Source organism: Dama dama, chromosome 12 (assembly GCF_033118175.1).
Source record: "Dama dama isolate Ldn47 chromosome 12, ASM3311817v1, whole genome shotgun sequence".
Lineage (NCBI taxonomy): Eukaryota > Metazoa > Chordata > Mammalia > Artiodactyla > Cervidae > Dama > Dama dama.
Window position 1 is genome coordinate 18,262,396 of NC_083692.1, and position 14,271 is coordinate 18,276,666.

Genomic DNA, 14,271 nt, shown 5'->3' on the forward strand with positions numbered 1-14,271 from the left:
ACTGACCCTGCCACCCACCCATCTCTGCTCTTCATGTTTGTGGTCCCCCACCCAGAGGTGCCTTCATCATCCCTTCTTGACATGTCGACTTTCATTTTCCTAGGGCGAATCTCATTTGACAATCTCCTGCCCATATTTCTAAGCTCTCTAGGTCTGGCCATGCTATTTCTCTGTCCTCTCTGGGATTTGTAACACCAATCATCTGTAGGTTTCATTAGCATGCTGTTTACCCCTGTCTTTCAGATCATTAATGAAGATGCAGAGTGAGACACCAATTCTCCCGGCCCCCACCACATGCCCCCTCCCCTGCCCGACGCTGCTAGAATCATTATCCTTCCTGGTGTGACAGGGTCAGAACCAAACCAATTTGCATCAATCTTTGGTGATGTTGTGAAGTGTCACCTGCCCTGCAATCCTCACGTTGTAACAAGGGCTTCAGCTGTCTGTTCTGGAGTGCTCCTCCTCTCCTTCAGAGGACTATCAGGTCTGGCCCACACAGCTGAAAGCCCCAGCGCTAACACAACACTTAGGCAGAGTTCACGGCTGCACGTGGCTGACATTTTCTCTTTGTTTTGCATCCTGAGATGGACAGAAAGTAGCCCCTTTTTTGAGAAACAGGATGGACAAGTGTACACACCGGCAAAGTGGAGGGAGTGGGTGTGGCAGGCACAAAATCTTTCATTCTCATCATGACATCTATTTCTGCTGAAGGAAAATGAGGAGCAAGACTCCTTTGGACATTCCAAGGCTTAGTCAGGTGCCTGGGCTTGTATATTTTGGCTGCTGGAGGCTGGGATGAGTGAGTCATTCCTCAGGGACATAGTCTATTCTCCTCCATGATTTTTAAAAGGTAATTAGTTAATTAGGCTTCGCTGGGTCTTAGTTGCAGCACCCAGCATCTCTGATCTTTGTTGCAACACGCGGGCTCTAGTTCCTTGAACAGGGATTGAGTTTGGGCCCCCTGTTTTTGGAGCACAGAATCTTAGCCACTGGACAGATCATCAGGGATGTCCCTCTCTATGATTTTTCTGTTTTCTGGCCCTGATGCTTTCATCTTTTCTCTATCAGTTCCATGACTCTGAATCTCATTTTGCAGAGGAACTGACTTTATGTATACACTTGTTTGCCCATAAAGGTGAGAACCACCTCCTACACATTCCTTGAGTCCCACCGATCCCAGCTTGCAGAAAGACTTCATTCCCTTTCTCAATGGAGCAGTACCTCTGTCTGTTGTGAACATGGGTATCACTCCAGACTCTGTCCTGACCCATGCCTACTCCTAAATCATCTTTATGTTCTCTCCCAATTGGGAACAGGGAGGCGAACAGAAAGAAAGCAGTAAATGAAACTCTCACAAATGCAACATCTGAAGTAGTGTTTTGTGTGCCCCAGAAATGGGAAAATTCAGCTTAAAGGGTCTACAACAAAATTAGGTCAAATGTAGTTTTCTCAGTGTAAGAAGAGACTGAAGAAAAAATTATTTTGCAATTCTGACCAAACACCTACTGAGTGAAGATCTTTCTGTTCCAAAGCAAAAGCTCTGTGGAGTAATGAGGGGGGATGGGTCATGGGACGGGGCTGGTTAGGGAAAAAGTTGTTCTACATACTTTACATGTGATGGAGTGGACAGTCTAGGGCAGGACTGGATGCTCAGTAGGTGCCTAGTAAATACTTAAAGGTTTACACATCATTTTCAAAAACAAGACTTAATGTAATTACCATAAAGAAATGCCATTGATGAACTGTGTGTGTGTATACATGTGCACACATGCCTGTTAGTAGGCTGGATTGATAAGGCATTTTAAACTCTGTACACCCAGCTCCAGAGGTTTTTTCCCTTCCTATACTATGGAAACGATACAAGCTTCTGGGAAGGACCTTGGAAAATGGAGAAGAAAATGAAAATTACTCATAATCCTCCAACCAGACAGCAAGTACTTTTACCAACCTCAGTCTATTTTCTTCCCCCAAACACTCGATATCATGCCACATTTATAATTTTATATCATGCTATTTCACTTCTTAGGATGAATCATTTCTCCCATGATACCATCACATTTTTGCAAACCTACTAAGAGGCTGCCGACTAGTTGACTATGTGAACAGACCATACATACTTGATAGAGACAGGTTTGAGGGATCTTCAGGCCAGCTGGTTTGAGTGAGCAAGGCTGGTGACAGTCAGCAGTTAAGGCTGATGGAGGCGGCAGCAGCAGAGACAGAAGGAGCAGGTCAGGAGCCAAGGAAGACGTTCTCGGGGCTGGCTTTCCCACACACCCCCCCCGTCCCTCAGACACCACTTCAGGTTCTGACTCCCGCATACCCTCTTAGCCCTGCCCGCAGCTTCTCATTTCCACTCAGTCTCGAGTCACTGACTTTTCCAACTTGACTCTTCTCAGCTGCTCCTTTGTGTGGAGCCGCTGGCTTGGGCCGGCTTGCCTGCATCCGGGAAGGCCCTGGGATATGACCTTTAGCCCTGCTTGACCCGGAGGCCTCGGGCCGTGCAGTCAGGCCACACTGTTTGCTCTCTATAGACTCCCAGAGGCTACCTGGGGAGCTCAGGCCCAAGAGGACCTCGCTCAGCTCTGGAGAGGGAGCCTCTGGAGAAAGGGTGGTGGGATGGGGGCAGAGGTGACGAGGACAGAGCAAAATGGGGAGAAGCACTGCTGTGCAGTGACTAGAATCCCACGGCTGCTTAGCCTATGTTAGGACCACCAAGCCTAGTGAGACACGGGACTCAGGGCTTGTGCCAAGCTCAGCATCAGCTCGGAAATCTGCCAGGGTCACAAAGAATACCCTCCCCTCCCTTGCTTATCGGCAACATCTGGTCTTCAGGGACCACTGTCTGTGCAGTCAACAGTGGTATTTCCTGCAGGAACACGCTGGCACAGGCTGCTTCAGAGAGCTGAAGGATGGGAGTAGGAGAGGTATTCAGTAAACTATCCATTCTCCTGAAGAGTTGAGAAGTGGGTTTTCAGCTTAACCTGCTATCCAAGGTAATCAAAAGTAATCATATTTTCCCTGTAAGAATGATCAATTTTTTTTAAAAAAGTATGTATTTATTTGGTTGTGCCAGATCTTAGTTGCTTAGTTGTGGGATGTGAACTCTTGGTGCTGGCATGCGGGATCTAGTCCCCCAACCCAGGATCGAACCCAGGGCCCCTGCATTGGGAGCAGGGAATCTTAGCCAGTGGACCACCAGGGAAGTCCAAGGGTTATCAATTTTTAACATCTACAGGTATAATAAAAATATTAAACATGGGTAAGATGTGCCATGCACTGTTCTAAATACTCACAAGTACTAATTTAGTCTCCACAATAACCCGAGGAGTTAGGTGCATTGGACCCGTTACATGAATGAGTAAACAGAGGCACAGAGAGCTTAAGCAATTTACCCAAAGTGACATAGCCAGCAGATAGCAGAAATAAGACTTGGACCCAGGCGACCTGACATCCAGGTCTTGCCCTTATCCATGATGCTAGCCTGCTTCTTTAAATGGAAGCAGTCCCGAGGACACTGAGGCTCAGAGAGCAGTCAGAGAGGCTGAGAGAGAAGTGACTTGACAAGCTTATCCTTCCTCTCTCAAATCCTAGCTCTTACTAAACTTTAGGCCAGCAACAAGTCTATGAACACTGAGCATTATGGCAGATCATTCCTTCAACAGATTCTTAGTAAGTATCTATTATGTGCCAGATGCTGTTCTCAGTTCTGTTTATAGTCAAAGAAACTATAGGAGCCTGAACAAATCTGGATCAATCCTTTGAAATCTCTCAAAAGTTAAATAGTCAAATCATCTCATTACCTCTCTGTGTCTGGGATAGAGACAATGGGGAAAAACAACAAAGCAACTTTGATTCTTTTGCGTTTTCTGGCTCCTTGGATTCTAGATAATTGAATGTTTTCTGGTTTTGGAGGTCACTTTCAGAAGCATGAAGTTTAGATCAAAACAGAAAGCAGAGGGCAGGACAAAGATGAAAACGTGTGTGAGTCCAACTCAGCTCAGAGCTTGAGTTTAATTGAGATTCCAACTGCCACTCTGCCCCGCATTCCTTTGTCCCTGACCAAGTTCATGGCTGTATCACCCCCCAGTAATCCCTGTAATGGGCTGCAATCCTGGGGGAACTGTTTCTGTTTATTAAATGGCCAACCTCTAAGCCACATGGAGTATGGCCAGTCGTGGCTTCCTGCCCTGGCAGCCGATGGGCCACTTTTCTGTTTTAAAAACCAGGGATCTTCCACCAGAGAATGGGGATAGCGGGCGGGGGTGGGGAACAGGAGATGGTTGCTGTAAGGGAAGGCCCCTTCCAGGTCATGAGCTGAGAGTGGAATCCACACGCATTCTGAGGGTTTGCTGTCCTTGAGATGGTAATTAAGTTGCATAAGGCTTCAATGTTCGGGGAATGGTGCCATAGTTACAGCTGCCCATGAGGCCACCATTGAGAAGGGATGAGAAGCCCAAATAGGGACCAAAGGCAGAAGGTGCGGAATGAACAGGACAGAATGGGCATCACCTGAGGGTCAGGAGTTCTCAGGGCTTCAGACCCCAGTTCAGGGACCAGGCAGGACCCAGAGCGGTTCTCTCAAGCCAACTCCCTCTCTGCAAAGCCCCAGTGTCTGCTTCTTGGAATTGGGGAAACTGTGGCAGCTGCTCGTTTAGAGCCCCTGTCCGCTCCCTGTGCCCCCTCCCCTTGCATCTGTCTTCTGGCTAGAGTTGTGTGAAGCGGAAGACAATTTGGGGCTTATTAGTGTCCCAGGGAGACATGTAACTTGTGTTGCTGGGACCCAAACAGCAAGAGTCTTAGCGGCAAACTCCAGCCGAGAAAAGACTGAGGAATTGTCTCACCTAATTACGGGGAATGGCCCTCTTTGTGTTTGTGATTCGGTACGGTTGTCCGATCGCTTTTGATCGCTTTTCTCCGTTTGCTGGCTCAGGCTATGCTGGAATTGTGCTAATTAGAAGAGAAATGGACAGAGTGATCCTGTCAGCCCTGGTTACTGGTGGGGACAAAGCGGAATATTATTCTGAGGCAGTGTTTTGTGAGGGCCCTTCTTCCAGCTCTCATTAGGAGGAAGGGGCCACAGGAGGGGAAGGTTCCGAATGCCTGGCCTGGCTAATGGAGCATTGGGGTGTTCATGTGCTAATTAACAGGCTCTGCCAGCACTTGGGTGCCTCCCCCGAGCACCTGGTGCCACCTGTAGCCCCCAACCAGCCCTGCTCGGGAAGAAAGTGTTGGGCAAAGGGTGGGAAGGCTGGTGGCCTTTCAGAGTCAGGTTCATATCCTTAAAGGGCCCCGAAGCCTAAATAGATAGGAAAAGTCAGTTACTGGCCAGTCAGAGCTTCACGTACCAGGAGAGACCGCTGATTGCCCACTCTTCAGGGGTGGAGGGTACAAGGTCCTCCTATGCAATGAAGCCCATGCAAGGCCAGGTAGTCCTGTAGCTTTTGCTCAAAGGAGGAAAAAAACAGACACTGTAGAACATAACCAAATGCTTGGAGATGGAGTTTGTGCAGAAGTTGAGAGCTGCTAAGAAACTCTGTCACCTGACCCCCCTGGGACCATCCACCTTGGCCCACTGCCTGTGTCCTCCCTTCCTGCTCTGCATTATCTTTCTGATCCTGCAGGAAACAGAAGAGACCGGAGCATCCCTCTGGAAATGCAATTTCTTGGCTTTATCATAAAGCATCAATGGAAGTCCAAACACGCTGAGGAAGCCCCGGGGGCAACGGAATGACTTTCACCAGCTCCATTTGCACTGCTCTGATTACGGTGAGTTCAGAAGGCAGAGGGCCAAAAACAAGGAGCAATTAGCAGCTGTCTATTAAAAAAAAACCACAATGAAAATAGGTAACAAAAAGATAAAGAAAAATTAATCACAGCATTTTGACATCAATGCAGTTGATATCCTTGAACTTCTACCGCTCCAACAAAGCAAAGAAAGTCAAGCAAATCAGCTGAGGCCTGAAACCTCAGAAGAGAGGAGAGCAAGCAGCAATGAGACTCTTGGTGAGAAAAGAGTAGAGTAAGAATTTGAAAATGTGTCTCCAGGCACCAACGCTATGCTTCTGCTCACAGCCAACAGATGCAAAGCATGGATGGTGTTTGGAACAGCAAAAGGAAAGGGAAAACAAATCTGTAGGCAAATAATCATTTATGAGAAAAATAATCTCTGAAGATTTAAAGCAGCATATTTGTCATGCTGTACCTTTTCAGTCAATCAGCCATGCTTTTTATTTTAGTTTTGCCGGGTCTCCATTGCTGCGTGGGCTTTTCTCTAGTTGTGACGAGCAGGGGCTACTTTCGGGTTGCAGTTTGAGGGCTTCTCACTGCGGTGGCTTCAGTAGTTGCAGCTCCCAGGCTCTAGAGCACAGGCTCAATAGTTGCAGTGCACAGTGTTAGCTGCTCCGACGCATATGGGATCTTCACAGACCAGGGATCCAACCCATGTCTCCTACCTTGGGAGGCGGATTCTTTACCACTAAGCCACCAGGGAAGCCCCAGTCATGCTTTTATAGATCAGAGAAATGTACTGTCCACCCAGATGTATTCTTGGCAATCAGTGATGAACCAATGATGCTAAGCAATCTGCTTTCCTTAAAAGGGAATGTTTCTCTAAAAGGGCATGCTCTGGTCTGGAGCAGGTAAACCATCAGTGAGTGACAGCAGTAGCACTGACTACATCAGTACTTCTGTTTTTGAACAGAGTTGTAAAGGGATGCATAATAAGGGTTTATGGCAGATGGCAGAGAAATATTTGCTTTTGATATGTCCAGTTTAACTGGAAGCATGCGAACAAACAGGTCATGAACCTCCAGTTCAAAGAAGCCACTGAAGAAGAACTTAGATGTGTGGGAGACAGCCACAATCTCAGGGAGCAGATAAATTAGTGGGGCTCTAAGATATGTACTCAGATCACTTAAATATAAGGTGGACTGTAGTAATAAGGATGGTATACATAAATGCTGTGAGAATGCAGGGGGAAGGGTTATGCCCAGCTGGATCATAGGGTTTACAGGAAGGAAGGCTAACGGGCAGGAAAAGGATCCAAGGCTTCCAGGAACTCAATGGCATCCACAAAGGCACATAAGTGAGGAACTGGGAACTGTTCAGATTAACTGGGATAGAGACTTCATACACTGGAGAGAAAGGAGACCAAACTGAGAGGTTATTTAGGATTATATGAAGAGAGTTGTAAATGCCAGGAGGACAGATCTAGACTTTTTGGCAGACGAGGGGAAGTATGAAACAATGAGTTGGGTGGCTGGTAGCTGGCAGCTGGAGGCCATGAAGTAGATTCACAAAGCCCCACATCGCCCAACGTGATATTAAAGGGAAGACAGTGGGTCATCTGCTGTTATAGCTGTGTTTTCTGATGAGGTCTGTGCTTTAAATATGCAAGTTGGCCTTTCGAGGAAAAACTCACTCTCCTAATACAAGGTACATATTTATTATGACGACACAGAAACCACCATACACAAAGTACAATCCTCTAACACCCTAAAATACATACATGCACACATTGTACATAAATTTATATTATCAATATAAAAATAAATCAATAACATTTCTAAGGACGGCAAATACAAAACCAATAAATATTGCAATTCTAAAACATCTACGTATATTAAGTGCTGGTGGATAAGATGACAGTAAAAGGAAGAGGCCAAAGCAGACCCCAAAACCAGTTTACAGACTGGAGTTGGTTTGAGGGAGGTATCCCAATGTTCTCCATCTATTTCTCAATTTCCCCAAGCACTTAGAAGTGCCTGACACCATCAACTCAAAAAAACAGAGCAAAGTTAAAATCTGACATTGTGGCATTATTCTTTTGCACAGCCCTCCTTCCTTCTCTCTCCCCATCTTTTACATTCTTTAACCGCATTTAAGATAAAGGAATGTCAATGATAAGCTTTACTTAAAATCAAAACCTCTCTAGCCTAACCTTATATATCGCATCCAAACAGAATGTTTGCCTTCTCATACTCTCTTTTAATGTCTTGTGTTAAATTCCACCCACCGTGATCAATAAGTAAAATTGCATGGATGGTCAAAGGAAGCAAATGAAAGAAAAATCCAACCTTAATTCTAGCATGGGAAACAAGGCAGAAAATGGCTAATGGACCAGCTATTAAACTGAGTAGTGCTGTACCCTAACCAGACACTCAGCATCAAAACCTTGACCACAACATCCCTAGTGTCTAAACACTAACACACTACTGCCACATGGATGTTCTTTTCATAAAGTTTAGGAAACCCCATGAACTTCTCAAAATAACAGAAGCTGGGGACTGGCTTACAAGACAAAATAAGGAGAATACTTATAATCAATTTTAAACATGGGCTAGATTTTCAGGTCTTAACATAGATAATGGACAAAGAGCTCCATAAGAATTGCAGAGTCAAGAAATTCTTTCTCGTGTGTGTGTGTATTTCTATTATATGAGTGCACTATCTAATCTGTGCTATGAGATGGGATGGGGGGCAGGCAAGCAAAATACTGCCACCATTCCACAGCACATTCCTTTAAGGTCAATTAGAATTTCTAGTTTTTAATCAAATGGGAACTCCTGTACTCAATCCCCTTCTCCTATCTTTCAGACCATACCTACTTTCTCACTTCAATCTGTAACAGATTAACCAGAACTCAAAAGTCCTTTCCATCACCTTTAAGCTAGTCTTGATATCTAGAACCCAATGCAACCCTGCATGCACCTTTCACTGTACAAGCTAATCCCAGGAGGGGCTTGACACAGGGATCCCGCTCCCCAGAGTCAAAACACATGGGGTCCCTTGGAGGTGGGGAACAGAAGGCATTGAGGGATACGACTATTGTGAGAGGTGTAGAGTTTCAAAAGCATTTCTCTAGCTGGGGATTCCTGGAACCTAGTATACATTGGTGGGTTCACAGGTCAAACTGCACCCTGATCTGAACCTAACTGGTCCAGAATCTAATTGGCCTCTGGTCTCCTAGCATCATAAATACTTCCTAAGAGATGAAGTACAATTCAAAGGAACTTGTCCAATCAACATGTCTTAACTGACTTTGCCATCACTGACTCAAATCAACTGTAAGATCCTGGAACTCCTGAATCACTTCTGGAAACGAGAAAGCAGGACTTTGACCTTTAAGAATGATATGCTCTCTGGTGTCACCAACATCCGAGGTTGAGACGGTCAAAGTCTGGAAGCTGATGGAATAACTGCACCGATCCTTGGGTAGAGCAGATTCTTCTCTTGCTACCGAATGTCCTCAGAGGCGCAGAGTGCCAGAAGCAGGGGAGCGGGTGAATTCTGGAGTGCACCCTCTGGCCTCTGGTCAAGAAGCAGTGAGGTGTGCATCTTCAGAGCTGCACTGGGAAGGAAGCATGGTTCCAGGCCCCAGGACATCCTGTCCACAAGCAGCTGCTACTTCTTGGGCTTCTCTAGAATGTTGAGGAATTTCCCCCGTGTCATCTCTCTGGCTGGAATCACAAAGTACATGAAAGATCAATGAACACCTAAACTCTGAAAAAGGGTTCACAGGAAGACTTAATTTGAGAATGCGCATTGACATAAATTGTATACAAAGTTGCTATCCTAACAGATTCCATCCCTACTAACCTCCAAAAAGTGGGAAACACAAACCACTCTTGACAACTATGGTAATTACCAACACTGTCTTGAAGTTGGTAATTACTATATGGTGCAGGCCAACTGGGGAAATCTGTATCATTTACCTGTTAAAAAAAATCACCAGGGAGCTACCCCCAAATCCCCCTCTCCCTCAAGAATGTAACCTAATTCTCATGTTTACTGTCTCAGGAGGTTTGCTTCTGGAGGCTAAAATCCAACCAAGATCACAGTCTTTTCTGGATTGTTGGTCTCTGGACATTTATAATCTCAAATCAAAATTAGAGATCATTTACCCCATCTCTCAGGAATGGTAGTCCCTGGACACTGTAATATAACAGGGTTTATATTCCCTCAGTGCAGTTCATCTGTGGATGGAGTAATAAAGTAGGGTTTATAGAGCTTTGGTCTTCTCTCTCTTGGCATTGTCAGTCCTTAGATATTTAATATAGCCAGGCAAGGTTTATGTGTCTTTCTCTGAGTTTCAGTACCATCAATCTTTGAATGCTGTAGTTACAAGAGCATTTATACAGCTACTTTCCTACATATGAGGCTCTGAAAATGAAAGTAAAACATTTCTCAATTACAAGACCCACTCCAGAAGCCCCCAGTTTTAGATCGGTCAAGCAAATTCTCAAAAAAATCATATGTGGCATAACCCCCTTCCTTCTTATCCCTATGTCTCTTAAACGGATCCTCTTTTTATGTATCTTAAATGGATGTAACAGTGCCGAAAGTTTTCTATAGCTGGCCCTGGAGTCCAGAAGTCTGAAACCACACAGTGGACGCAGAGCAGGCTGCGGTGCCCTCTGGCCCCTAGGGACATGTCTCCATCTTGGCCAAAGAAGAGAGATGACTAGGGAGGCACCTGCTGGGCTGAGAAGGACCTTCACTCTAGGCGCCATGCTTTCCTTCCCAGCAGAGCAAATAGCGGTAGATGACGGGTGCCCACTTCCCACCCCTACCACCTATATTGAATAGTTCTTGGTTTATTTGTACAAGAAAGAAATAAAACAGTACAAACTTTGTAACTATAGGAAAGTTTTAGGTAACTGTAGTCTACTCATTCCTTATCTTTCACAAGTTCAAAGCTCCAACAAAGGAAAAGGAAATCTCATTAACTAGGAATGGAAGCCCCAATGCTGGGTCTTGTCCAATGTGCCCACAACCCTACCCTGGCCAAAATCAAACTGACCATTCCTTTAGTGAGTTTATGCCAAACTCCATACATATAAAGTTCCTATAAGACTTGCAATTACTTGTTGATATGATTTGTCTTCCTGCATGGAAATATAAGAACTAAGGGCAGAGATGGTATTTTACTATTGTTTACATCCCCAGCACCTAGCACAGCTCTGAACCCAGCATCTGCTGAATAACTGCTGGCTAGATGATGATACACAACAAAACTGGAACCAAGCAGGAACACAGTAAAGTCAGTTTCCTTCCCTTCCACAGACAAACAGTAAGACTTGTCAGTGACCCTCACTGCTCCACTCTCTACATTGTGGGAGTCTTTTAAAATTTACCTTGCTTGTTTGGCAGGAAAGTCATTTCCCTTGATGAAAGTAATACCAGACTTATGGAGAGATCCAGGCACAGGACTAACTACTCTAGCAGAAATCCGAATAAGTGTTTTCTTGCCCAGGGGAGGCAGCATGGACTTCTTTCAGAGAATACAGGATCTGAATTAAGTTCCAACTCTAGTATTTGTCAGCTAGGTTACACCTTGAGTTGGGTAGGATCTCTGAGCCTCAGTTTCCTCATCTGTAAAATGAGTAGCATATTAATACCACCTGCTCTGCCCTCTTGGGTATTCAGCCATGATCATGTTTCGTGCAGTGGTAATATTATTAACACATCACCTTTCAGAGGAAGTTGGTAGTCTGTTGCTTCTCTTGCATGCAGTACTTCCTGAGTGAATAAGTGAGTGGATTGTGATAAGGCTGACTAGCAATCTCAACATCCCATTTCTTGGAATGTTCCCCTCAGCTTGATCCCATAGGAACTGACTACTTATACTTTTGTTCAGAGTGGGTCTCATCATTTATTCCTCCTTGGATAGGTTTTCTATTCTCCAATGCTTACTAATGACTTTAAACACAGTATCCAATGATCCTGCAGCATGGCTAGAAGCAGGTGCTTTGGAATCAGACTTGGGTAATAAAAAAAACTCAGTGGGTAGAACTGAGCCTTGTTTCAAAACTCCTGGGCTAAGAGCACTGTACTGATCTTACTAATTATTTCTGCCTCTTGTACTTCATATGACCCAATTCTTTACTTTTTTTTCCCCAAATGGGAAAATGACCAATATTTTAAGACCTAAAATTTTACAAGATCCAATCTATTCAAGCGATCAAAAGAATTTAAAAAAAGAAATAAACAGATATTCTGAAGTCTCTTAGTGGCAAGCTCTCCTTGAATTTAACCAATCCTTTTTAACAACCCCCTTTCCACTCAATCATTTCTCCCCCTTCAACCTAATCTAAGTACACAGAGCTGCAGCAAAACCACCGTAAAAGTAGAAGTAATTCAAAAGACATCATCTTCTACACGGGAGGGGAGAAAGTTTTCCTACTCGCTGGTCCTATATAGGAGATATACGAATTCCTGACATAGCTGCTCCCTAAAAGAGGGCTGTACCCTATAAATCACATCCTAAGCACCAACCCCTTTCTGTGCACAGAGAAATTGCTGTGGGTCAGCGGCTGCTCCAGAGCACGTGCCCTCCTGTTCACTTGTCATCAGCGATGTTAACATCTCTGATTAATTCATATACCCCTGGTTTTATTCCTCATCTCTTTATCCTTGGCTCTCCTGTTCTACTGCAGTATGAAGATTCTTACCGACCTGCTACAGTAATCACCGCCCGCTAACCGCACCCCCCAAACCTAGTGAAATTGTTTAGTGATGCCAACCGCGCTTTTAATTTGCAAGACATCAGACACAGAGGTAATTTATACCAACATCTGTTCATTTTTGACTTCTGAAACAAACTCGCACATGCTGCTACAAAATCCCATTAGGAGTAGAGAGACAGCCTTCTGCTACTATTCCGTATTCCTCTTCTACACACACACACACACACACACACACACCCCTTCCAGTATGGTTTTACACGTAAATATATCTTACTAAAAAACTCCCACAAAGGATTTCAAATCTTTTGGGGGAAAAAACCTTTAGAGAAGACAACGGCTTACTGACAGAGGAGACGAAGGTATTTCTATGTCCTCCTGCTTAGTTCCATCTCTTCACGGTATAATCCTTACATTAATAGTCAGGGTAAGATTACATGCTCCTTAGCTTGGCAATTCTGATTTCTGCCTTCTCTCCTGGTTCTTTTTCCCCCACAATGTGTCAGAAGACCGTCCTGGGGACAATAAAATTGCTAGAGAGTTTTATCTGAAGTCAACACCATTTTTAACTATCTTCTAGTTCCGGGTTAATTCTCTAGGATTATAAGATTCAACAGAAAGGCAACACTGCTACCACAGTCTAATCACTAAGCCAAGAGGGACCCACTGGTCCTCGGCCAGCACAGTGTATACTGTGCAGAGGAGTAGCACGGCCTCCACGTCAAGTTGGGACTTACGGGCCCTCCTAGGCTGGGCACAGACCATAAGCTGAGGAAGCCACAATCAAGACTCTCACCAAAGGCTGAACATGTGAACTGCTGCGGAGTGAGCAACAGGGGACAATGTGTACACATTTAAAGACGACAAACAGATAAACTAAAATCAACTTCCAGGTTGATTCTGGTTCTATTACCCCTTCACAGTTTCCCTAGGGCTGTCAGGTTCATGGCAGTTGTAAATACCTGGGTACACATTAGAGAGGTCAGGGCTGAAGGGAGGACTCCATCCTGCTTGTGTTGAAGGTGGTGTGTGCTTGAATGTAATCTCTTCTTTAGACTCTCCAATTCCTCCAGCCTACACTCAGCCTTGCCTCTGGCTCCCTTTCCACAATGACTATCCCCAAACTGCCTTCTCTGCAGTAAATTTTCTGGTGGCTGGTGGAAAAAGATTTCAGTGGTACAGATTGATTTCTCACCGGTGAGGGGATGAGGGATTACCAGAGGTACCCTGGTTAACGAGATTGGGTGCACAAGCTCTCACGAGACCAGCCCTCTCTGCCAGGGCTCTGCACCTTTCGCCCATGACATATGGGTTTCATTACGGAAAGATTTTCCAGATTATAACTTTGAGGCAATTGCCTGATAAAATTCTGCTTGGCTTTAAGACAGGAAACAATCGAAAGATTAAGTAACTTTTAATGAAATGGAAGAAACTCACAGCATTTGGTTTTTGGTTCTAATGCAAATTATTTTAAATATTTCTGTGCCTCAATATAATTAAAAATATTAGTGAGGTGGAGGAGAGTTACTTTTCACTGGTTCTCTCACATCCTGAAGAGCAACAACGGACTGTTCAGGAGACTCTAATATGAGTAGCCAGGAAACAAAGGGGATAGCATAATGTTGTGAAAAGAACAGGGCTTTTTTTTTTTTTTTTTTTAATTTTTTGGCTGTGCCATGCAGCTTTCGGGACTAGTTCCCTGACCAGGGACTGAACCCAGGCTCCCAGCAGTGCAAGCGTGGAGCCCTAACCACTGGACTGCCAGGGAAATCCCAAGAGCAGGGTTTTTAGCATTAGCCAGGCT

General features: G+C 44.8%; 1 protein-coding gene across 4 annotated transcripts in view; it reads right to left on the minus strand.

Annotated features, from left to right (window-relative positions):
- Positions 1-7,428: 7,428 nt before the first annotated feature.
- The window catches only part of LIN52 (lin-52 DREAM MuvB core complex component), a 109,188-nt gene continuing 102,345 nt past the window's right edge, over positions 7,429-14,271 (minus strand). For all 4 annotated transcript variants that reach the window (XM_061156671.1, XM_061156687.1, XM_061156685.1 and 1 more), the window contains one exon: positions 7,429-9,461. Coding sequence is in view for 3 of the 4 variants with exons in the window: in XM_061156685.1 (XP_061012668.1) it covers positions 9,406-9,461 (56 nt within the window). In the remaining variant the exon portion in view is untranslated. The remainder of the gene's footprint in view (positions 9,462-14,271) is intronic.